General features: G+C 44.8%; 1 protein-coding gene across 1 annotated transcript in view; it reads right to left on the reverse strand.

Moving 5' to 3' along the window:
- The window catches only part of LOC106566711 (glutaminase kidney isoform, mitochondrial), a 28,704-nt gene extending 4,025 nt beyond the window's left edge, over positions 1-24,679 (reverse strand). Inside the window, exons 1-14 of the mRNA XM_014135020.2 lie at positions 24,219-24,679; positions 23,353-23,437; positions 14,068-14,189; positions 7,542-7,671; positions 5,769-5,848; positions 5,359-5,522; positions 4,459-4,517; positions 3,493-3,525; positions 3,338-3,396; positions 1,747-1,813; positions 1,583-1,629; positions 754-934; positions 346-477; positions 12-104 (exon numbers count right to left, since the gene is read on the reverse strand). Of these exons, the coding sequence (XP_013990495.2) occupies positions 12-104; positions 346-477; positions 754-934; positions 1,583-1,629; positions 1,747-1,813; positions 3,338-3,396; positions 3,493-3,525; positions 4,459-4,517; positions 5,359-5,522; positions 5,769-5,848; positions 7,542-7,671; positions 14,068-14,189; positions 23,353-23,437; positions 24,219-24,427 (1,461 nt within the window). The 5' untranslated portion in view covers positions 24,428-24,679. The remainder of the gene's footprint in view (positions 1-11; positions 105-345; positions 478-753; positions 935-1,582; positions 1,630-1,746; positions 1,814-3,337; positions 3,397-3,492; positions 3,526-4,458; positions 4,518-5,358; positions 5,523-5,768; positions 5,849-7,541; positions 7,672-14,067; positions 14,190-23,352; positions 23,438-24,218) is intronic.
- Positions 24,680-26,526: the final 1,847 nt, after the last annotated feature.

Consider the following 26,526-nt stretch of genomic DNA (forward strand, 5'->3'; position numbering starts at 1 on the left):
CTATCCCTTACCCTATCATCAATTGAGAGTCTGCGAGGGTCCAGCTTCCTTGCAAAGTGTCTCAGGTTGTCATAATTGTGGAAGTTGAAGAGAGAAACCAGCTCCTGACCAATCAGCAGACAGAATGGGAAAATGACAGAGTTATCTATTATTCAATGTTCTATTCTTTTTTAATCTTCCAAATTTACAATGTCTAATATAGAAAAAAATATATACACTCAGGTATGACATTGAAATTACTTTTGATATATCAAAAAACAAGGTAATCAATGAGAATAAATATCTACTGCTGGGTATGGTAAAAACGTATATCATAGGGGATTGAAATTCTTCTTGTCTGCATACCTGACAGAAGTGAATGCCTCGGACACTATTTCCGACACGATCTAAGGGAGGAGACCAACACATTATTCCCATGATATTAGGGACCACCAGCAGCACTGCACCCGACACGCCAGACTTAGCAGGCAAGCCCACCTGGAAAAAAATAAGGGACAAAAAGCAAGAATGAAGTTAAGTATGACACTTACCTTGTCTCATCTCTTTTAACTGCATTGATCTGACAACACAGGATAGATGAGAGCAACATGGCACCTCTGAGATAAAGGGGGACGTTCTAATTTACCACATACAGTGAAATAAAGAAAGATATTGGATAAATGAAGATGAGATGGGGATGTCACACTTTCTCTTCCGTCGCTGTGATAAGGCCACCTCAGGTCATTGACCTCTGTCTGTTTCTCAGTGACTCACATGGAAGGCGAACTGGCCAGAGAAGTCGTACATTCCGCAGGAGTGCATGAGGCTTAGGGTATTCCGCACAGCCTCCGCACTTAGCACCAGCTCGCCTGTGATTGGACAGATGCCCCCGTTGGCCAGTGTGGCGGCCATGACACAGCCTGACTCACAGGTCACCTCAATGGAGCACAGCTGAGAGGAAAACAGAGAACAGTTGAGACCTCTGGTTTATTGTACAGTCAGGTTTGAGGAGTAACTGATTACATGTAATCTGTTACATATAATATGATTACAACATCAAAAAACAGTAAATGTAATCTGTTACCAGCAAAATGATTGTAATCAGATTACAGATACTTTTGAAAATCTAGATGAATACTTATTGGATTATTTTAAATTCAGAAAGAATATTTGTAAAAAAAATAATAATAATTGAATACACCTTTTTGTTTTCTCAATGACATTCAATTCAGCATTGAAAAAAGGCACAAGTTTAAGTTTGTTCCACCTGAGCGAGTCTGACCATAAGTCAGAGACCACTATAATGATGCACCAAATGCATTTGATGGATCCTTTAAGTCTTCTTCTAATGCCTCTTAAGGGGAAAGTAATCCAATAGTAACTGAAAGTAATCAGAATATGTTACAGAGTTTGGACAATCCATAAATTATGTTACTGATTCCAATTTTGATCAGGTAGCTAGTAACTGTAATGGAATACATTTAGAAAGTAACCTACCACCCCTGTGTACAGGGTAGTATTTTACTCACATACAGAGTGTTTCCACCAGGGACAGCAACTAGGAATACAACAGCAAATCTCTTTAAACATGAGTCTCAACTGGAAGTAGAAATCGAGGGCTGCAATCATATCTGCATTCTCAGGAAAGCACTACCGAGCAAAATGAGAGCGAGGCCACAGTTTCAGGACAGGTAGTATAACTTATAGTTTTAGAGTTTAGAAATTGGTATAACTATTGGGAAGACTCTCTTAAGCTCAAACACTCACTTTTTTCTCCTTCAGGTAGTAACCAATAGCAAAATTCCTATCCCCGGTCTCCTTCTCTGATTGAAAACTTTGAAGGCAAATACATACACTGGGCTTCAAAACTTTTGGCACCCCTGACTGGCAATGCACAAACAATACTTAAAAAAATATAAACAATATAATTATAGAGATAAACTCAAAATACCAACATGTGAGAAATACCGTACTTTATTAATGTTTCAATGGAACCCACCAAAATCATTTATTGATTTAATAAAAATAAAAAATCAATGTCCTCCAAATCAAGGTTTCACAATTAATGGCACCCTTAAAGATGATTGTATCTACCAAAATTAAATCAGGAATTAAATTCCACTTATTTAAGTTTATCTAAGTCTTAAGGAACTATATTGAGCCATTGCATCACTTCCTGTTTCACTAGGGTATAAAAATGAGGTAACACGCATGCAATATCCCTTTGTCATACAACACCATGAAGAAAACAAAAGAACTGATATGAACAGTTAAAAAGCTCACGGATAGAGGACGCAAATGCATTTTGCCCCCCAGGATAGGGAGGAGGATGGTGAGAGAAGCAACAAAATCCCCAAGAATCACTGTAAAAGAATTGCAGGCCATGGTGGCATCTCGGCATCAGACGCCACCTCCACAACCACAGGCTCTTTGGAAGGGTTGCCAGAAGAAAGCCCTTTCTTACCCCAAGACACAGACGCAAGCGCTTGGAGTTTGCCAAACGTAATTTAAATTATGAGACCAAAATTAAATGTTTTGGTCAGATACAGCATCGGCATATTTGGCGTCGAAACAGAGATGCATACAAGGAGAGGCACCTCATACCCACGGTGAAATATGGTAATGGGTCAATTATGTTTTGGGGCTGTTTTAATTCCACAGGTCCAGGGGCACTGGTTAAGATTGATGGCATAATGAATTTCACCAAGTATCAGGCAATTTTGGCTGACAATCTGATTGCCTCTGCCAGAAGGCTGGGACTTGGCCGTAGGTGGACGTTCCAACAAGACAATGACCCAAAACATACCTCAAGATCCACACAGAAATGGTTCTGTGACAACAAAATCAATGTTCTGCCATGGCCATCTCAGTCGCCGGACCTCAATCCAATCGAAAACCTGTGGGCTGAGTTGAAGAGAGCAGTTGATAAGCGCACCCCAAGAATATGAAGGATCTTGAAAGGATCTGCATAGAGGAATGGTCCAAAATCCTTCCAAATGTGTTCCTTATCCTTGTCAAACATTACAGGAAAAGACCATGCTGTTATCCTTGCCAGAGGTGGTGGCACTAAGTACTAAATGAGGAGTGCCAATAATTATGAAACCTTGATTTTGGTGAAATGTATTTTGTATTAAATGATTGTATGATTTTGGTTGGTTCCATTGATGTTGGTATTTTGAGTTTCTCTCTATAATTCTATTGTTTATATTTTTTAAAGTATTGTTTGTGCATTGCCAGTCAGGGATACCAGTAATTTTGGAGCCCACTGTATTAAAAGCTGTTTATCACACCACAAATTACACTTACTGTATGGTCTGAAATCTTATTTTCATACTATAATGTTCAATTTGACACTCACGTAGCGTTGCTGAAGCCCACATACTCTGTGCCAGCCATCTTCTTCAAGTATTCCATTACCTACGATAAAAGATGTGTCAGTTTTTCCATTACATCTTTACTAATAAGAAGCAATTGTAGACACGTCAGAAGTCTGAAACCTTAAAGGATACTCACATAATCAAACCTCTCTGCGTTTTTCAACTTAGGCTGTAAAAAAGAAGAAGGAAATCTCTTTAGTACAGTGTTCTTGTGCTGTAGTAATTCTGTATTGACACTATGCAGAGAGCTGTTCTGTCCCTAGGTGGCAGTGTTTGTGTATTTTGGCACCAACGGTACAGTGTACTGGTGAGTCAGTCAGATTCTGGGTGGGTGTACAGGGTAGGATTAGTTCCCTCAACTTGCCCAGTGCAGTATGTGCTATAGACTATTAGCCAATGAAATGACTCATCCATCTCGATCTGTTCTCTCTTCCTGTACTTAAAGTTGTCAAAGACATAAATTACAATACTTGATTGTCAGACATAAAAACACACTCACCCACACAATCACACATACAGTCGCTCACCCACAGGCAAACACGCCTTTTCTTCCCAGCTGTCTCATTGGCCTGGCTAACACATACACACATCCTGTCAGTCCCACCCTCACCCACTAATGTATGTGACCTGAATGGCCTAAGAGGCAGCTGGTGAAGACAGGCAGCTAGGCAGGGAGAGGGAAACACAGCAGAATAGAGGTCCATATCTATATAGAGGACTGCATTCTTTCCCCACTGCTGTATCTGTTAGAATGAAGGCAATGCTGACTGATAGGAAGGGTTGGCAAGTCGGCTGGAGATAGTTTACTGACCTCTGTCCACACTGTATTGGGCCATAGGGTGAATTGGTCAATGACTGAGGGTGGTATGACTGTGACACTTGGCTGTACTAGTTACAACAGATTTCCTGATTTCCTGTATATTTGATGTTGGAGTGGATTTGGTGTACAACAGTTTGCACTCATGTGCAATGCTTAATCTGTGTGCATGTAATGTACTCCTGATATTATTTAAATTAGCTAGCAAAGATTGTATCATGCTCTCATTCGAAAACCTCATGAAAGGTTATAGGAGATTATAACATCACCCAGGAATCCCCTTACTTTGAGCAGAGAACTGATGACGATAGCCCCCGCGTTCACCATAGGGTTGTGTGGTTTATCTGTCCAAAGAGAGAGAGGACAATGTTATCACTGTCGTGCACTCCACCACCATATAACCTAAAGATATGGCCGCTTTATAAAGTGAACACGTATGTGCGTGCCAGAGGTGAACATGTGTAATGACACCTGTGTCATTACACATGTTAATTACACAAGCCGTAGCCAGCTTAGAGGGAACCTGCAGATAAGATTTCTTGACTGGTTAATGATCAGATGTCCTGTTCTTGCTTGTTCCTGCTCTATTGACTGAATCTCACCAGTCAAGACCTACAGCATATTGTACTCATTGATCAAGTTTCTCTTCCCTGTTTCTCAATCACCTCCCACTCATTGCAACCAAAAAAATCATTGTGATGATGCTGAATCAATGTGGAAAAATTATTGGATTTGCAAAAAGTCGATGTAAGAGAATTTACTATTTTTTTAAACACAACTTTTACTCATGGGGAAGTTTTTTGTTGATTTCATGTTGAATTCACGTTAGTTGATAACAACCAAATTTCAATCAAAACTAGACATTGAACTGACATCTGTGCCCAGTGGGCTGTAGTTGCAGAGAGGTTGGTTGTCTTCTCTTTACACAATTGTTCACTGAAATGTGTAATTGTTTGCTTCCAGTGTAATGAACTATTTACTACCCTACGATTGAGTTAGCTTAGATCAGGAGATAGGGTCAGAGATATAACTTGAGAGTTCAATGTAAGACTGTTTTTTCCTCAGTACTCCTCAGATGCATTCAAGTGTGGGGCATCTACACAGAAGTCAACACAGAGACATGTAATAGGTATGTGAGCCTAGCCATAGGCAGACAGGGATAGGGTTAGGGTTAATCTCGCTCACCCTCATCATTCAGTGACAGCTGGTTGAACTTGAGTCCGCTCGGCTCTTTGCCCACGTAACGGTGCACATGCTCAGTGCCGATCTCGTGCACAGCGATGGCGTACTCCAGTGGCTTCACACATGATTGAAGACAGAATGGAACCTTGGTGTCACCTGCAGAATGTCTGCATCACACCAGCAGGGGAGAGATCATGGGACAGTGAGGGCTGAGGTGACAACAGACACAGTGGAGGATTCTGCATAAACAAGGTGGGCAGAGACTGACAGGGCAAGATGAGGGGATGACATGTGGACTGCCTGTTCAAAGCTCTTAATTTCAGTAACATGGGTTATGTGTCATGATGGAGGGCAGTGGTGATATACTGTAAAAAGAGACTATGTACATAGATCTGATGATGCTGTAATCTTACCTCTGCCCATCCACGGTGCATAGAGACACTCCCCACAGATTAGGGCTGAATTTAGCCAGTTGAGGAATGTAATCTGCTACCTAAGGAAAGACACACAAAGGAATGGATTGGATGAGTGTAATGTGTGTCAAAGGCAGGTATAGTGCATTCGGAAAGTATTCAGACCCCTTCACCTTTTCCACATTTTGTTACGTTACAGCCTTATTCTAAAATGGATTAAATTAATAGTTTTCCTCATCAATCTACACACAATACCCCATAATGACAAAGCGAAATCAAGTTTAGACATTTTTGCAAATCTATTGAAAATAAAACAGAAATACCCTATTCACAGAAGTATTCAGACTTTGCTATGAGACTCGAAATTGAGCTCAGGTGAATCCTGTTTTAATTGATCATCCTGGAGATGTTTTTACAACTTGAGTCCAACTGTGGTAAATGCAATTTATTGGACATGATTTGGAAAGGTACACACCTGTCTATATTAGATCCCATAGTTGACAGTGCATGTCAAAGAAAAAACCAAGCCTTGAGGCCGAAGGAATTGTTCGTAGAGCTCAGACACAGAATTGTGTCGAGGCACAGATCTAGGGAAGGGTGCCAAAAAAATTCTGCAACATTGAAGGTCCCCAACAACACAGTGTCCTCCATCATTATTAAATGGAAGAAGTTAATAACCACCAAGGCTCTTCCTAGAGCTGGCCGCCCGGCCAAACTGAGCAATCGGGGGAGAAGGGCCTTGGTCAGGGAGGTCACCAAGAACCCGACGGTCACTCTGACAGAGCTCCAGAGTTCCTCTGTGGAGATGGGAAAACCTTCCAGAAGGACAACAATCTGTGCAGCACTCCACCAATCAGGATTGTATGGTAGAGTGGCCAGGCGGAAGCCACTCCTCATGCAAAGGCACATGACAGCCCGCTTGGAGTTTGCCAAAAGGCACCTAAAGGACTCTCAGACCATGAGAAACAAGATTCTCTGGTCTGTTGAATCCAAGATTGAACTATTTGGCCTGAATGCCAAGCGACACGTCTGGAGGAAACCAGGCACCGCTCATCACCTAGCCAATACCATCCCTACAGTGAAGCATGGTGGTGGCAGCATCATGCTGTGGGGGTGTTTTTCAGTGGCAGGGACAGGGAGATTAGTCAGGATCGAGGGAAAGATGAACGGAGCAAAGTACAGAGAGATCCTTGATGAAAACCCGCTCCAGAGCGCTCAGGACCTCAGACTGAGGCGAAGGTTCACCTTCCAACAGGACAGCGACCCTAAGCACACAGTCAACACAATGCAGGAGTGGCTCTGGACAAGTCTCTGAATGTCCTTGAGTTGCCCAGCCACTCATACCCAAGAAGACTCAATGCTGTAATCACTGCCAACGGTGCTTCAACAGAGTCTGAATATTTATGTAAATGTAATATTTCCATTTTCCCCAAAAAAGAAATTGTTTTTTGCTTTGTCATTATGTGGTTTTGTGTGTAGATTGATGATGATTTAAAAAAATATATATTTTAGAATAAGGCTGTAACGTAACAAAATTTGGAAAAAGTGAAGGGTCTGAATACTTTCCGAATGCACTGTATGTATAGTACGTGTGTATGCACATGTATGCACGAATGTAATGTGTGCATGCCTTCATTCAGTACGCGAATGTGAGTGAGATTATTTTAGCATGTCCTCATGTGGATGTGTAGGTGTGTAAGTGTACAGTATGTGAGAATGTTTTTAGCGTGTGAATTCCAATGTGCATAGTGCAGGCACCCTAACAGAACTCACGTGTCCCCCCTCCTGCCTCTGGGTACTGTAGTACAGCTGGTCCATGTTGGACGCAAACACCTCAAAGTCTGGGATGATGAACTTCCTCCTGAACGCCTGTGTCAGCAGCAGGATGTTAGCACCCACACACCTGAAACACATCACACATACAGAAATATCACACATCACATGTATACTTTGTTTATTACATAGGTAATGGCTCAGTGTGGCTCAGTTGGTAGAGTGTGTAACTTGCAACAGGGGGAGAAGGGCCTTGGTCAGGGAGGTCAGAGTTGTTGGTTCCATTCCTGTTGGGGCCAACCGTGGGAAGATGTTTTGCATTGGCGGTGCTGGACGAAGGGGGGATGGGGGGTTGCTGAGGAGAATTGTTGTCCGCTCATACAGGAGTAATAAAGGCCTAGTTCACACAGGATTAATATAATTGTGTATAATTGTATTTTTATTATAATTTAAATGTATATATATACACACATTTTCTTTTTTTCAATTTATCATGGGGTGCACCCCTACTTCCCATTGCTGTGTCTAGCGATAACCACTGCTGAGTCAGCAACAACCGGCTGTTCTGGTTTTCAGGGGAAATGGAAAGAGAGCCTGTGATACGACTTCCACTTTTGGACGTTAACAAGGCGACTCTCCATCTTAACTCCTCCTCCACATTTACTGGGTTGTTTGAACAGTGCAGAAGAAAACCTCCCCCAACAGTTTTTTCTCTTCTTGTCAAAACCAGTATGTAGGGGATCTAGTTTCAGGTGTTTCTTTTACGCCTGCTACGTTAGATTAGCCTAGCGGTTTGAGTGTTGAGCCAGTAACTGAAAAGGTCTCTAGTTCGTAATCCCCGAGCCGACAAAGTGAAAAATCTGTCTAAGTGCTATTGAGCAAGTCACTTAACTCTAACAACCCTACTCTCCGATGGTGTCTCAGGGAGTGTTATCGATATGTAAAAAATATGGTTTTCCAATTCACACGTGTTTTAATATACACTTGTACAAATATAAGCACCCACCAAATTATTATTAATAACCATACAAAAAATATCAGTCACTTTAGATTATTTACAGTATATAGTATTACTACTGTATTAATACACACAGTGACCTTTAGCCCTGATACACGGCTGCTGACTCCTATGCGGCGTCTAGGAGTCAGCCATGAATCAGGGCTAAGTGGCCTATAACAATGGAACAGACACACTACTGATCCTATGATGAAATCCTAATGGCATCAACAACATAAAACTGGACCTCAACTGGGACAAAATTAAATGCTGAGAATAGACAGCCTATCATACTGTAGATTAGAGGTTGACCGATTAATCGGAATGGCCGATTAATTAGGGCCGATTTCAAGTTTTCATAACAATCGGTAATCGGTATTTTTGGCCACCGATTTACGGATAAAAAAATATATATTATTATTTATTTTTTTACACCTTTATTTAACTAGGCAAGTCAGATTAAGAACACATTCGTATTTTCAATGACGGCCTAGGAACGGAGGTTAACTGCCTTGTTCAGGGGGGACTCGGGGATTCGTTTTTGCAACCTTCTGGTTACTAGTCCAAAGCTCTAACCACCTGCCTTACATTGCACTCCACGAGGAGCCTGCATGGCAGGCTGACTACCTGTTACGCGAGGGCAGCAAGAAGCCAAGATAAGTTGCTAGCTAGCATTAAACTTATCTTATAAAAAACTATCAATCTTATCATAATCACTAGTTAACTACACATGGTTGATGATAATACTAGTTTATCTAACGTGTCCTGCGTTGCATATAATCGATGCGGTGCCTGTTAATTTCTCATCGAATCACAGCCTACTTCGACAAACGGGTGATGATTTTACAAGCGCATTTGCGAAAAAAAGCACTGTCGTTGCACCAATGTACCTAACCATAAAGATCAATGCCTTTCTTTAAAATCAATATATAAGTATATATTTTTAAACCTGCATATTTAGTTAATATTGCCTGCTAACATGAATTTGTGTTACTTCTCTTGCGTTCCGTGCAAGCAGTCAGGGTATATACAGCAGTTTGGGCCACCTGGCTCATTACGAACTGTGTGAAGTCCATTTATTCCTAACAAAGGCCGTAATTAATTTGCCAGAATTGTACATGATTATGACATAACATTAAAGGTTGTGCAATGTAAAAGGAATATTTAGACTTAGGGATGCCACCCATTAGATAAAATACGGAACGGTCCGTATTTCACTGAAATAATAAACGTTTCATTTTCGAAATGATAGTTTCCGGATTCAACCATATTAATGACCAAAGGCTCGTATTTCTGTGTGTTATTATGTTATAATTAAGTCTATGATTTGATATTTGATAGAGCAGTCTGACTGAGCGATGGTAGGCAGCAGCAGGCTCGTAAGCATTCATTCAAACAGCACCTTCGTGCATTTTGCCAGTAGCTCTTTGCAATTCTTCAGCGCGAGATTAGGCTGGTGTAACCCATGTTAAATGGCTAGCTAGTTAGCAGGTGCGCGCTAATAGCGTTTCAAACGTCACTCGCTCTGAGACCTGGGAGTGGTTGTTCCCCTTGCTCTACATGGGTAACACTGCTTCAAGGGTGGCTGTTGTCGATGTGTTCCTGGTTCGAGCCCAGGTAGGAGCGAGGAGAGGGTCGGAAGCTATACTGTTACACTGGCAATACTAAAGTGCCTATAAGAACATCCAATAGTCAAAGGTATATGAAATACAAATTGTATAGAGAGAAATAGTCCTATAATTCCTACAACCTAAAACTTCTTACCTGGGAATATTGAAGACTCATGTTAAAAGGAACCACCAGCTTTCATATGTTCTAATGTTTTCACGTTCTGACCAGTATGAGGGTTATTTTGTTAGTGTAGGCTGGTCAGGACGTGGCAGAGGGTATTTGGTTTATGTGGTTCGGGGTGTGTGTATTATGTAGAGGGTAGTTGATTTATGTATTCCGGGGTTTTTTGGTCACTGCTCTATGTTAGTCTATTTCTATGTTCTTTCTAGTTAGTCTGTTTCTATGTTTAGTTAATTGGGGTGTGGACTCTCAATTGAAGGCAGGTGGTGTCTAGTTGCCTTTGATTGAGAGTCCTATATATTAGGGTGTGTTTGTAAATTGTGGGAGGTTGACAAGACTGTCTTTTCGTCGTTAATCATTGTTGTTATTTTTGTATACGTGTTTGTTTGGTTTTCCTTCTTTCGCCTATTAAAAGAAGATGAGTATACAATCCGCTGCGTTTTTGGTCCTTTCCAGACGACAACCGTTACAGAATCTCCCACCACAAGTGGACCAAGCAGTGGAGTAAGGAGCAAGGGGAATTCAATATGGACTGGCGGGAGAAATGGACATGGGAGCAGATTCTGGCCGGAGAGGGCCCATGGAAGAAGTCTAGTGAGGACCGGGAACGCTACCGGGGAACACGACTGGCGTTTATGCCCGAGAGGCAGCCCCAATAATTTTTTTGGGGGGGGCACATGGGTAGTTTGGCTGGGCGAGGAGTGCGCCCCAGGCCAAATCCCCGTACCTTTTCTGGGCAACCAGTGAATGGACAGGTCCCGTACTTCGGGGTAATGGGTACTGTGGCGAGGCCAAGTATTTTTAGGCCGATACGCGCAATACCAGCGTCCCGCATTTGCCAGGGGGAAGTGGGCATCCAGCCAGTAAGAGCGATGCCAGTTCTGCGCTCGAGACCGCCAGTACGCCTCTACGGTCCAGTGCGTCAGCCCTGTCCGACTCGTCCTGTTCCCGCTCCCCGCACTAGCCCTGAGGTGCGTGTTCCCAGGCTGATACCTCCAGTACCAACACCACGCATCAGGCTTCCAGTGCGTCAGCCCAGTCCGACTCGTCCTGTACCCGCTCCCCGCACTAGCCCTGAGGTGCGTGTTCCCAGGCTGATACCTCCAGTACCAGCACCACGCATCAGGCTTCCAGTACGTCAATCCAGTCCGACGCGGCCTGTTCCCGCTCCCCGCACTAGCCCTGAGGTGCGTGTTCCCAGGCTGATACATCGAGTACCAGCACCACGCGTCAGGCTTCCAGTGCGTCAACCCAGTCCGACTCGGCCTGTTCCCGCTCTAGCCCTGAGGTGCGTGTCCCCAGACTGGCACATCCAGTACCAGTACCACGCATCAGGCTTCCAGTGCGTCAGCCCAGCCTCGAGAGTTCGGCAACAGTGTGCAGTCCAGAGAATCCGGCAACAGTGTGCAGTCCAGAGTATCCGGAAACAGTGTGCAGTCCAGAGTATCCGGCAACAGTGTGCAGTCCAGAGTATCCGGCAACAGTGTGCAGTCCAGAGTATCCGGCAACAGTGTGCAGTCCAGAGTATCCGGCAACAGTGTGCAGTCCAGAGTATCCGGCAACAGTGTGCAGTCCAGAGTATCCGGCAACAGTGTCTAGTCCGGAACCGAGGGAGACTGCCTGTGATCTGCGACCCAGAACCGAGGACGTCTGCCTGCGACCCGGAACCGAGGACGTCTGCCTGCGACCCGGAACCGAGGACGTCTGCCTGCGACCCGGAACCGAGGGAGTCTGCCTGCGACCCGGAACCGAGGGAGTCTGCCTGCGGTAATATCACGTTCTGACCAGTATGAGGGTTATTTTGTTAGTGTAGGCTGGTCAGGACGTGGTAGAGGGTATTTGGTTTATGTGGTTCGGGGTGTGTGTATTATGTAGAGGGTAGTTGATTTATGTATTCCGGGGTTTTTTGGTCACTGCTCTGTTAGTCTATTTCTATGTTCTTTCTAGTTAGTCTGTTTCTATGTTTAGTTAATTGGGGTGTGGACTCAATTGAAGGCAGGTGTTGTCTAGTTGCCTTTGATTGAGAGTCCTATATATTAGGGTGTGTTTGTGTTTGTAAATTGTGGGAGGTTGTTTCTTGTTTAGCTGTCTATGCCTGACAAGACTGTCTTTTCGTCGTTAATCATTGTTGTTATTTTTGTATACGTGTTTGTTTGGTTTTCCTTCTTTCGCCTATTAAAAGAAAATGAGTATACAATCCGCTGCGTTTTGGTCCTTTCCAGATGACAACCGTTACAAATGTTCTGAGCAAGGAACTTAAACGTTAGCTTTTTTACATGGCACATATTGCACTTTTACTTTCTTCTCCAACACTTTGTTTTTGCATTATTTAAACCAAATTGAACATGTTTCATTATTTATTTGAGGCTAAATTGATAGTATTTATGTATTGTATTAAGTTAAAGTAAGTGTTCATTCAGTATTGTTGTAATTGTCATTATTACAAATAAATATATATATATTTTAAATCGGACGATTAATCGGTACCGGCTTTTGTGGTCCTCCAATAATCGGTATCGGTGTTGAAAAATCATAATCGGTCGACCTCTACTGTAGATACACACCTGTACCATTATATATAAACAAAGCACTATGTTTAGTAAGCACTGAGTTGATCTCAGCTGGGTTGAGCTGAACGGTCCGTCCCCGTCGCTTGTTAATACACAACTTGTTTAGAGTTTGGGGCACTGGGGAGGCGAATATAGGGATTGCAGAATTCATACATTCACCAGAAATGGGAGTTTTTTTATTTCTAGTGACCTTTTTCCAGTGACCACCTCAGAATGTTAAGACAATATCTAATCACAACACCATATTGTTATTCTTTTCTCCAGGACTTTATTTGTGTATTTGGGCCTAGTTTCTAAATAATACCAAGTACAACACCAAGTCTCAATCTAAGATGAGCAAAAGGACTGTAGATATGCAAGGTTCAATCACTGAAACATAGTTATTAAATGTAAGAAGTCCACCAGACAGGACTCAGTGACCCACTAGAGTAGCACGCCAGAGTCCGAATCATCACTGCATTCTTTAAGTTAGGTTTGCCAGTTAGGAATTAATACTGTTTGGACAGCAGTCTAGATTCCCTTGGAGCGTGCTGATAAACTGAGCTCCTAATACAACTGGCACCGTCTGCAGTTCACCCACTATGATGGACTTTCATTAGCTCCCGTCCAGACTTAAGCCCTGCACAGATGTCATACTCCAGATGTGTGCGCATGCATGTGTATGCGTGCATGAGTAAGGTTCAGAGGCAGCTGTCGGCCATAAAACGACAGATGCTGTCACTCTGTCTTTCTCTTACATTAACCCCAACACAAACACTACAATAGCACCACAATCAAACATCCTTGATGCTTAACCTTTCATAACAAATCCACTGTAGAGGCATGCCGAGCAGACACAAATACACTCAGAGATAGTTTTTCACTAAGTCTTGGAAGTTTCTAGTAAACACTAGGAGCATTAGCAAAGATAGTTCCTTCGCACAGTGAAATACCATATAAATGTCACTTTCATAAAATTGCCATGTAAAAATGGGATAGTGTGTGTGGTGTTTTGACAATCAGCCGGAAGAATGAGAATACGGTATGTGTGATAGAGAAAGTCATAATACATTATGTTAACTTTCTGAATTAAAGAATCATAGTATTAGTCAATATTCTCTCTATACCATCCTACTAACGTTAGAGGATTTATATGGCGAGATGAAAGTGAAAATAGAGCATAGCTCACTTCCTGAAGAGTTTCTGGTCCACCATGACTGTTCCGGCAGATTCCCGCATGGACTGGCGCAGATGACGCATACAGTCCCTCAGCCTGGGATCAGATGTCCACAAACCTGTGCTCCTCAACGCCTGGAGGAAGGAGAGAGGAACATTTAGAAAACAAGAGTGAGAGATTTATTTTAGAGAAAATTAAAAAGAAGGGAGAGGGAGGAAAGCGGAAAAATGGGCATGGAGTCATGGAGAGCTGATCCAGAACTGAGATAGCATCTGTAGGGAAGGGTGATAGATATTTGAGCTCTCTAAGAAAGCTGGTCCCGATGCTGGTCCTAACAGAGTACTAGGGCTGTCAAATGATTAAAGCATTTAAATCGAGTTAATCGCAGGATTGAGCTGTAATTTAAGATTTCTTTTATAAGCATAACAAAAACGTCTTGATATTGTCCGAAGTAATGGTTAGCAAAAAAACAGGTAAATTAATCAAATATACTTTCTTTTACCTCAATGTGAACTTGTTTTGACATTGCATTGTTGTTTTTAGCACTATATATTATGTACAGTATTTTGGATGTTTTCAGTGTATTTTGAATTTTATTTTATACAATTGTATAGAATTTGTGTATTTAGGAAAAAAAATGGTATGCTAAAATTACAAAAACTCAACTCGGGTTAACCGATTGACTGAAAGAGTTTTTATTTCATTCATGTTTTGGTACATAACGATAAGGACATGTATAGGTTATTAATAATAATTGAATTGATCACTTTGGGTGACTTTTCTTTAGCTATAGAAGAACTGAAAATATACAGGACTACAATAATTGTTTTAGTGTGTCACATTCAATACCTGAATTGGAACAAATAATTTTATCTGACTACAGGCACAAACCCTGTTTTACCATTATGTGAGCAGCAACGAGGGTTCTAGCAGTCCTGTAAACAGCCCTGAAGGAGGAAGGTACGTATGTAGTGTTTTGAAATCCCTCCCCTAAGCCAACTTCAAGTCATGCCGACAGCTATATGCAACATGTGTCTATTTCTGGGGTATCATGTACATTGATAGCAGACTTGCCTCATAGGAGGGTTCAGACAGTTATTTTCAAGCCTGTGTGTCTGAGCAATGCTTTAATGAGCAACACACATTGCTTGACTGGACTGTTGTGTTCAGTTATTTTATGTCCTAGGTCACATAGGATAGTGGCTTTCATGAGAGCCTGAAGTGATATTCAGACATACTGTATTGGACAGCAGCATTCAAAGCTATGTTTACTGGGGGCAGTACTGGGTGTTTTTCCATTCCTGACAGGAGCAAAGATGACAGAATTGTTGAGCTTTTGAGACATTGAGTTATCAAATGAGAGAAGTACTTCAATAACACTAGTTAAGTAACATAATTGCTCTATGAGAACTGAATATAAGCTCACCACACAAAGAAAGGATCCTGTTTCCTGGTAGGTCTGGGAAAGATGTAAGCCCTAATTAGCTGACATCTATTGGGACAGTATTCTGTAGCCACAGCTACTGTTCAGTCAGTCCTTCCAATGTGTTTTAGTCAAACTCATTTGTGTCACTGTTCCCTGTCATGCCAAACACATACAGCATAGAATGACAATAAGTGACAGATCTCCCTCCTCAAAACTGAGATCCATCTAAGGTCAAAGCAGATGGCATTCGTGTAGTAGCACATGTACAGTTCTTTAAAAGGTAAGAATGATGTAAGAATATCAAGCATTGCATCATTCTGAAATAAAACTGGGCATACATACTGTACTCTGAATGCTCTGGTTGAGGTACAACTTCGTGTTGTTCAACTGCTTGAGAATGCAGTGCCCAGATAAGTAGTTATTTTTCATATCATATGCTCTTTACCTCTGACTAACCACTAGAAATGCCAGTGCATCTACCCAACCCCAGTATATCCTCAGTGGTGGAGAGATTGGCAGACCTGGGGTTTGAACCCCCGTTTCCAGGGACAATGTGTAGTCCACTGGACCAAACTCCATCACCCCAAGTATGGTGAATTATGGTGTAAAAGCACTGGGAGTGGTCGTGGACACAGAGTTCCTTCACACATCGTAAAATGATATGTTCAGCGTGAGTGGGCCTATGGACGAATGTGCTTGTATGATATTTTCACCAACTGAGCTGAGACTTCTGTACGTGTTCTAAATGATGGTGTAAAAAGCACGGAGAGGGAACACAAAGTCTCTTCACGCATCGTAAAATGACTGAAGGTTATGTGCTTCTATGACATTCTCACCAACTGAGCTACAACTTCTGTGATGTTCTTCTCGACTCATGTACCCAACATTCCAGAGGCTACTGTTGCTTGGGGTGGCTGGTGGTCATTGGTGAGGTAAATTAATTTGTTACACATGGCGTTTCCTCAACACTTTTAAACCTGAGCCTGAACTTGGCTGGTGACATGGTGTGATGGATTCCTGCCTGGCTCGTCTTACACTCTCTGGGGTTCGATCGGTATGCATTTAGCTCAAGTGAAAACAGCAAGCCCAAAGGTCTCTTCAGGAACTAGAATGTGTTGTTGTACAGGCAGTACTGTGTCAACTTTAAAAGGATATCAAGGAAAGTCAAGGCAACTGTCAATACAATCAGATAAAAAGGGCATTCCAGATTAAAAAAAAAGGTTAAATAACCTGTACTGTATATACAGTTGAAGTAAAAAGTTTACATACACCTTAAACTCAGTTTTTCACAATTCCTGACATTTAATCAGATGTAACGTCTTGTCTGTGGTGTGGCGGAAAGAAGCGCAGGAAGCAGCGAACACTGTGTGGTAATTTTAATGGAACCACCCGTACAAAATAAAAGGTCTCCCAACAACAGGGAAAAATACAATGGACAAGCACAGTCAACAAACGCAGTTGACATACAGAAAAACAATCCCGCACAATAGGGTGCGGGCCAGCTGAACTAAATAGCCCTCTTAATTACCTAACTCAGGGCAGGTGAGAAAACATAAAAAAAAAGGGAAAAACAAAAAGGGAATCGGTGGTAGCTAATAGGCCGGTGACGACGACCGCCGAGCGCCACCCGAGCAGGAGGGGGCGCCACCGTCGGTAGGAATCGTGACAGTACCCCCCTCCTGACGCGCGGCCCCTGCAGCGCGCCGACACCGGCCTCGAGGCCGACCCGGAGGACGAGGCGCAGGGCGATCCGGACGGAGGCGGTGGAACTCCTTCAACATGGATGGGTCCAAGACGTCCTCCGCCGGCACCCAGCACCTCTCCTCCGGACCGTACCCCTCCCAGTCCACAAGGTACTGCAGGCCCCCCGCCCGGCGTCTCGAGTCCAGAATGGCCCTTACGCTGTACGCCGGGGACCCCCGATGTCCAGGGGGGGTGGAGGGGCCTCCGGCACCTCATCTTCTTGTAGGGGACCAGCCACCACCGGCCTGAGGAGAGACACATGAAACGAGGGGTTAATACGGTAATAGGAAGGGAGTTGCAACCGATAACACACCTCGTTTATCCTCCTCAGGACTTTGAAGGGCCCCACACACTGCGGCCCCAGCTTCCGGCAGGGCACGCGGAGAGACAGGTTCCGGGTCGAGAGCCAGACCCTGTCACCCGGTGCGAACACCGGCGCCTCACTGCGGTGGCGGTCAGCACTCCTTTTCTGCCTAGCACTGGCCTCCTTCAGTGAGTCCTGTACTGCTTTCCAGGTCTCCTTGGAGTGCTGAACCCAGTCCTCCACCGCAGGAGCCTCGGTCTGGCTCTGGTGCCATGGGGCCAGGACCGGCTGGTACCCTAGCACACACTGGAAGGGTGACATGTTAGTAGAGGAGTGGCGAAGTGAGTTCTGGGCTAACTCTGCCCAAGGAATATACCTCGCCCACTCCCCTGGCCGGTCCCGGCAATACGACCTCAGGAACCTGCCCACCTCCTGGTTCACCCTCTCCGCCTGCCCATTGCTCTCGGGGTGATAACCGGAGGTTAAACTGACCGAGACCCCCAGCCGCTCCATAAACGCCTTCCAGACCCTGGATGTGAACTGGGAACCCCGATCAGAGACAATATCCTCCGGCACCCCGTAGTGCCGGAAGACGTGGGTAAATAGGGCCTCCGCAGTCTGCAGGGCCGTAGGGAGACCGGGCAAGGGGAGGAGACGGCAGGACTTAGAAAACCGATCCACAACCACCAGAATCGCAGTGTTCCCCTGAGAGGGGGGAAGATCTGTCAGGAAGTCGATAGACAGGTGCGACCATGGCCGTTGCGGAACGGGGAGGGGCTGTAACTTCCCTCTCGGTAAATGCCTAGGAGCCTTACTCTGGGCACAGACCGAACAGGAAGAGACATATGACCTCACGTCCTTAGCCAAGGTGGGCCACCAATACTTCCCCCTTAGACTCCGCCCTGTCCTCTCTACACCAGGATGACCCGCCGCAGGTAGCGTGTGCGCCCACCGAATCAACCGATCGCGAACATCGAGCGGCACATACATGCGCCCCACGGGCACCTGCGCAGGCGCAGGATCCAACACCAGTGCCCGCTCGATGTCCGCGTCCACCTCCCACACCACTGGTGCTACCAGCCTAGACGCTGGAATGATGGGAGTTGGATCGATGGGGCGGTCATCCGTGTCATACAGACGGGACAGCGCGTCGGCTTTAGTATTAAGGGAACCCGGTCTATATGAGATGGTAAACCTAAACCGGGCGAAGAACATGGCCCACCTTGCCTGACGTGGATTCAGTCTCCTCGCTGCCCGGATGTACTCCAGGTTTCGGTGGTCGGTCCAGATGAGAAAGGGGTGCTTAGCCCCCTCAAGCCAGTGTCGCCACACCCTCAAGGCTTTGACTACCGCTAGCAACTCCCTGTCCCCCACATCGTAGTTACGCTCCGCCGAACTGAGCTTCCCTGAGAAGAAAGCGCAGGGGCGGAGTTTCGGTGGCGCACCCGAGCGCTGTGATAGCACGGCACCCACCCCAGCCTCGGATGCGTCCACCTCTACTACGAACGCTAAAGACGGGTCCGGGTGCGCCAACACGGGCGCGTCGGTGAACAGGGTCTTCAACTTCTTGAAGGCTCCGTCCGCCTCCGTCGACCATCTCAAACGCGCCGGCCCCCCTTCAGCAGTGAGGTAATGGGAGCCGCTACCTGGCCAAACCCCGGATAAACCTCCGGTAGTAGTTGGCAAAGCCCAAGAACCGCTGCACTTCCTTCACCGTGGTTGGAGTCGGCCAATTACGCACGGCCTTAACGCGGTCACACTCCATCACCACCCCCGTGGTGGAAATGCGATAACCCAGAAAGGAGACGGCTCGTTTGAAAAACTCACACTTCTCAGCCTTAACGTATAGGTCATGCTCCAGCAGTCTACCAAGCACCCTGCGCACCAGGGACACATGCGCGGAGCGGGTGGCGGAATATATCAGAATGTCATCGATATAGACAATCACGCCCTGCCCGTGCAGGTCCCTGAGAATCTCGTCAACAAAGGATTGAAAGACGGCTGGAGCATTTTTCAACCCATACGGCATGACGAGGTACTCATAATGGCCTGATGTGGTACTAAAGGCGGTTTTCCACTCATCTCCCTTCTTGATACGCACCAGGTTATACGCGCTCCTGAGATCCAATTTTGTGAAGAACTGTGCTCCGTGAAATGATTCCACCGCCGTAGCGATAAGAGGTAGTGGGTAACTAAACCCCACCGTGATCGCGTTTAGACCTCTATAATCAATGCACGGACGCAGACCTCCCTCCTTTTTCTTCACCAAAAAGAAACTCGAGGAAGCGGGTGAGATGGAGGGCCGAATGTACCCCTGTCCCAAGGATTCCGTGACGTATGTCTCCATAGCCGCCGTCTCCTCTTGTGACAAGGGGTACACGTGACTCCTGGGAAGCGCAGCGTTAACCTGGAGATCTATCGCACAATCCCCTTGTCGATGAGGTGGTAATTTAGTCGCTCTCTTTTTACAAAAGCGATCGCCAAATCGGCGTATTCAGGGGGAATGCGCACGGTGGACACCTGGTCTGGACTCTCCACCGACGTGGCACCTATGGAAACTCCTAGACATTTTCCTGAACACTCCTCCGACCACCCCTGGAGAACCCCCTGTTTCCATGAAATGAGGGGATTGTGACCAGCCAGCCAGGGGACCCCCAGCACCACTGGAAACGCAGGTGAATCAATAAGGAAAAAGTTAATGCTTTCCCTATGATTCCCCAGCGTTACCATGTCCAGCGGCACCGTAGACTCCCTGACTAGCCCTGACCCTAATGGTCGGCTATCTAAGGAGTGCACGGGGAAGGGGGAATCTATCGGCACCCGTGGAATGCCCAGCTTAATGGCAAGTCCACGGTCCATAAAGTTCCCAGCTGCGCCTGAATAGACTAGCGCCCTATGCTGGGAAGAGGGAAAAAATTAGAAAATGAAACAGGCAAAAACACATGACCAACAGGGGGTTCTGGGCGAGTCTGGTGCTGACTCACCTGAGGTGACCGAGAAGTGTTCTGCCTGCCTTTTCGACTCCCAGACTGGCTCCTCCAGCACCGGTCGGCCGTGTGTCCTCTCCGACCACAGCTGGTGCAGGAGGAGCCACCTCCTCCGGTGCCCCTTGGCACGGCCCCCCCTACCTCCATAGGGGTAGGGGCGGGGGTGCACGGGGGTGGAACGGGCAGGACCCTCTCCGAACGCCCGCGGGCAGCCAGCAAATTGTCCAACCGTATGGACATGTCAATGAGTTCGTCCAGGGATAGATTGGTGTCCCTACAGGCCAGCTCCCTGCGGACGTCCGCCCGGAGACTACACCGGTAGTGGTCTATGAGGGCCCTGTCATTCCACCCCGCTCCAGCAGCCAAGGTCCTAAACTCCAGCGCGAAGTCTTGAGCGCTCCTCGTCTCCTGCCTGAGGTGGAACAGCCGTTCACCCGCCGCTTTACCTTCGGGGGTGGTCGAAAACAGCCCGAAAGCGGCGGGTGAATTCTGGGTAGTGGTCCCTCGCCGAGTCTGGAGTGTTCCAGACCGCATTAGCCCACTCCAGAGCTCGGCCCGTCAGGCAGGAAACGAGGGCACTTACGCTCTCCTCTCCTGTAGGAGCAGGTCTGACGGTGGCCAGGTACAACTCTAGCTGGAGAAGAAACCCCTTGCACCCAGCCGCCGTCCCATCGTACTCCTCGGGAGTGCCAGGCGAAGCGCGCCAGAGCCAGACGTCGTAGGAGGAGGAGATGGTTGTATCGGGGGGTGTAGGTGGAGAGAGGATACCACTCCTCTCCCATCGTTCCATCCTCTCCATCATCTGGTCCATGGCGGATCCGATGCGATGCAGGACCGATGTATTGTGCTGGACACGTTCCTCCATTGAGGGTAGTGGAGTGCCCGCTGCTCCCGCTGATTCCATGCTCCTTCTGGTGGTGCGGGATTCTGTAACGTCTTGTCTGTGGTGTGGCGGAAAGAAGCGCAGGAAGCAGCGAACACTGTGTGGTAATTTTAATGGAACCACCCGTACAAAATAAAAGGTCTCCCAACAACAGGGAAAAATACAATGGACAAGCACAGTCAACAAACGCAGTTGACATACCGAAAAACAATCCCGCACAATAGGGTGCGGGCCAGCTGAACTAAATAGCCCTCTTAATTACCTAACTCAGGGCAGGTGAGAAAACATAAAAAAAAGGGAAAAACAAAAAGGGAATCGGTGGTAGCTAATAGGCCGGTGACGACGACCGCCGAGCGCCACCCGAGCAGGAGGGGGCGCCACCGTCGGTAGGAATCGTGACATCAGAGTAAAGAAATCCCTGTTTTAGGTCAGTTAGGATCCCCACTTTATTTTAAGAATGTGAAATGTCAGAATAATAGTAGAGAGAATTATTTATTTCAGCTTTTATTTCTTTCATCACATTCCCAGTGGGTCAGAAGTTTACATACACTCAATTAGTACTTGGTAAGTAAGTTGGGTGAATGTTGGCCCATTCCTCCTGACAGATCTGGTGTAACCGAGTCAGGTTTGTAGGCCTCCTTGCTCGCACACACTTTTTCAGTTCTGCCCACACATTTTCTATTGGATTGAGGTCAGGGCTTTGTGATGGCCACTCCAATACCTTGACTTTGTTGTCCTTAAGCCATTTTGCCACAACTTTGGAAGTATGCTTGGGGTCATTGTCTATTTGGAAGACCCATTTGCAACCAAGCTTTAACCTCCTGACTGATGTCTTGAGATGTTGCTTCAATATATCCACATAATTTTCCTCCCTCATGATGCCATCTGTTTTGTGAAGTGCACCAGTGGCAGCAAAGCACCCCCACAACATGATGCTGCCACCCCCGTGCTTCACGGTTGGGATGGCGTTCTTTGGCTTGCAAGCCTCCCCCTTTTTCCTCCAAACATAACGATGGTCATTATGGGCAAACAGTTCTATTTTTGTTTCATCAGACCAGAGGACGTTTCTCCAAAAAGTACAATCTTTGTCCCCATGTGCAGTTGCAAACCGTAGTCTGGCTTTTTATGGAGGTTTTGGAGCAGTGGCTTCTTCCTTGCTGAGCGGCCTTTCAGGTTATGTCGATATCGGACTCGTTTTACTGTGGATATAAATACTTTTGTACCCGTTTCCTCCAGCATCTTCACACGGTACTTTGCTGTTGTTCTGGGATTGATTTGCACTTTTCGCACCAAAGTACATTCATCTCTAGGAGACAGGACTCGTCGCCTTCCTGAGCGGTATGACAGCTGCGTGGTCCCATGGTGTTTATACTTGCATACTATTGTTTGTACAGATGAACGTGGTACCTTCAGGCATTTGGAAATTGCTCCCAAGGATGAACCAGACTTCTGGAGGTCTACAATTAGTTTTCTCAGGTCTTGGCTGATTTCTTTTGATTTTCTCATGATGTCAAGCAAAGAGGCACTGAGTTTGAAGGTAGGCCTTGAAATACATCCACAGGTACACCTCCAATTGACTCAAATTATGTCAATTAGCCTATCAGAAGCTTCTAAAGCCATGACATCATTTTCTGGAATTTTCCAAGCTGTTTAAAGGCACAGTCAACTTAGTGTATGTAAACTTCTGACCCACTGGACTTGTGATACAGTGAATTATAAGTGAAATAATCTGACTGTAAACAATTGTTGGAAAAATTACTTGTGTCATGCACAAAGTAGATGTGCTAACCGACTTGCCAAAACTATAGTTTGTTAACAAGAAATTTGTGGAGTGGTTGAAAAACGAGTTTTAATGACTCCAACTTAAGTGTACGTAAACTTCCGACTTCAACTGTAGGTTAGGTTCTGCATGGTGTTACACAGTGAGAGAGGATGTGATGAGATGGAGACTCACAGAGACGAACTGAGAGACTGAGATCATCTCTTTGCCCTCTGTGATGGTGTAGAAAAGAAGGTCCATCCCAGAGATCAAGATGTTCCTGTGAAGACCAGACAACACAGTGCACCATGTCACAATACTAGTGTAGGTCTTACAGGGACATTGTTAAAGATTACCACTGCATACACGTTTTACACTGTGTTTTGATTGGGTTGACTCATCTGTATAACTTTCCTTAAGACATTCTGTACATGTGCAAAAGAGCACTTAATCATTGACAACTGTGTATGAACAAATGTTCTGTTTTTCTTTTCCCCCCAGCACCAAAAGGAGAGTGTAGTAGGGTGTGAAGGGTAGTGTAGTGTAGGCCTAGTGTAGTTAATATCTGCTTTCAAACCAATTCCACTGACTACTCAGCTCCAAGTTCTTAAACGTAGTCTACGACACCATTCTTCCACGACAAATTCCATAATTCTGTTTTTTGTTGATGGTGGTGGAAAATGCTGTCTCAGGCGCCACTCCAGAATCTCCCATAAGTGTTCAATTGGGTTGAGATCTGGTGACTGAGATGGCCATGGCATATGGTTTAAATCGTTTTCATACTCCTCAAACCATTTAGTGATCACTGTGCCCTGTGGATGGGGCATTGTCATTCAATGTGGGCATAGCCATGGTAGCCAAAAGAATGGCCTGCCCAGCCTTTTTATACATGACCCTAAGCACTATGGGATGTTAATTGCTTAATTAACTCAGGGACCACATCTTTGTGGAAGCACTAGCTTTCATTATACTTTGTAAGTATTTCCATTATTTTGGCAGTTACCTGTATATACTGTACATATTCCCTTATTGGTAGATAATGTGAATGAGTAAGTATTTACCTGCACTCTGTTTGGTCCAAATTATTGACAGCTTGATGAGGTTGCTGACTGTTGTGGTGCAGTGCTGCGCTCGTGCAGAACAGCTGAAAGGGTTGCTGGCTCCTGGAAAATACATTGCTGTCACTCCCAACTAGTGCGGAGTTGACAGCATGTTTGAGCAGTTGTAAAACTCCCGCATTAGTAATCCGCAGACGTTTCAGACAATGCATTATTGAAGGGTGGTTCGCAACCAAAAGATATATAGCGCTGGGTTAGGTTAACAAAGTTAAAATAGAATAAAAACTGTAGAGACATCAGATCTGTGTCCAGTGCGTCGTTCCTCTGAGGCTTTATATCATTTGTTATGCATGCTAGCACAAGGACATGATACTGTCGCGTGGGGGGTGGAGTTGTGACTGGCAGAAGTTGGTTGACAGATGAAATAGACCAGTGACCAATGACAGCTGAGTCCAGACCGGGAAGAGGGTGAGAAATGTACGATCCATGGCACAGGTATGATTTCAATGACGTGATTGAGTGGTACATTACAAATCTAAGTTTAGGCTACTTTTCTGAGATGCATCTATGGAAACAAAACCTTTAAAAGCCTTGCTGTGTAGGATGTAATATTATGTAATCTTGTTTGTTGTTCACAACTGTTGAACAAGGTAATATCTGTGAACCTGTAAATAAATGTGAATATATAAATAATACTATTATCTAAACTTATTTGAATTCAATTGCTTACAATTTGATAGCCACATTGGCTATAGTGAAATGAAGGTTACCAATAAGGCGCAGAGATGGCATTGGGAATTTTCTAGTCATTTGTATCTTGTGTAGCGACACCATATGGTAGTGTATCACACTACATGTGGGCCGACTATTAGCTTGTAGCCTACTATGCCATAGTATAAGCCCAATGAATCTATAATCTGTGTAGTGATGACATTAGTGGATATTTTTACTTTTTATGTTTGCATATCGTATTATTACATTTATATGAACATGATTATACTCCCCTTTACACAAAGCACAAAGAGGTTTGCTACTACAGTTGTAAGTAACAATGTGTACTTCGCTGTAATAGCGGTCTGAGCAGGACTGATTTTTGATACCGTGCCCGCCGCTCCCACGAGATTTCATACAGTACCCTGCCCCTTTCCAGATTTTTTTTGCCGGCATCCCACATGCTCCCACCAGATCTCATCCAGCTCCTGCCCAGTCCCGCAACGTCAAAATTACACATTTTCAAAACCACCATCTTATGCATTATAATGTGCAATTAATGCATGGTTTCATAAGATATTTGCTGTTTGGAATAAAGTAATTTTATTAAAATAAACTGTGTAAAAAAACTAATTTGAAGCAGACAAAAAGCCCCTGCGAGTTGGAACGAGTTCACATTGTAAACTTTCCGATTCCAAAATCATCTCAACTCGAACTCTCAGTAAGATAAAGGAAAGGCAACAAATATGCTATTGATAGGCTGACTAGTGACCAATCATAATAGCCATTATTTCATTACCTTTAGTAAATGATTAACAGCATACTTTTCAGTGAGAACTGCAAGCTGACAATTGCTTTTATAATTGCTTTTATAATTCATCTCAAGTGACCACATGAACTCATTCACATCAGATAATTGTTTTTGCCACCAGTACTGTTTGAAGCAGGCGCACGAGCCGGTTCTGTAACGTGAGCCCCAGTTAGAGTAGGGGAGAGGGGAGAGACACTAGCAGACAGAATGACAGAGAGGGCTTCATGTGATATACAGTACCAGTCAAAAGTTTGGACACACCTACTCATTCAAGGGTTTTTCTTTATTTTGTTATATTTTCTACATTGTATAATAATAGTGAAGACATCAAAACAATGAAATAACACATATGGAATCATGTAGTAACCAAAAAAGTGTTAAACAAATCAACATATATTTGAGATTCTACTATTAGCTTGTAGCCTACTATGCCATAGTATAGGCCCTATGAACCTATCATCTGTGTAGTGATGAAGGCCTGATTCACACAGTTTCCTCTGAACAGTTGATGTTGAGTTGTGTCTGTTACTTGAACTCTGTGAAGCATTTATTTGGGCTGCGACTTCTGAGGATGGTAACTATAATGAACTTATCATCAGGGGTAACTCTGGGTCTTCCTTTCCTGCGGCAGTCCTCACGAGAGCCAGTTTCATCATAGCTCTTGATGTTTTTTTGCGATTGCACTTGAAGAAACTTTCAAAGTTCTTGAAATGTTCCAGATTGACTGACCTTCATTTCTTAAAGTAATGATGGACTGTCGTTTCTCTTTGCTTATTGGAGCTGTTCTTG

Source organism: Salmo salar, chromosome ssa13 (assembly GCF_905237065.1).
Source record: "Salmo salar chromosome ssa13, Ssal_v3.1, whole genome shotgun sequence".
NCBI lineage: Eukaryota > Metazoa > Chordata > Actinopteri > Salmoniformes > Salmonidae > Salmo > Salmo salar.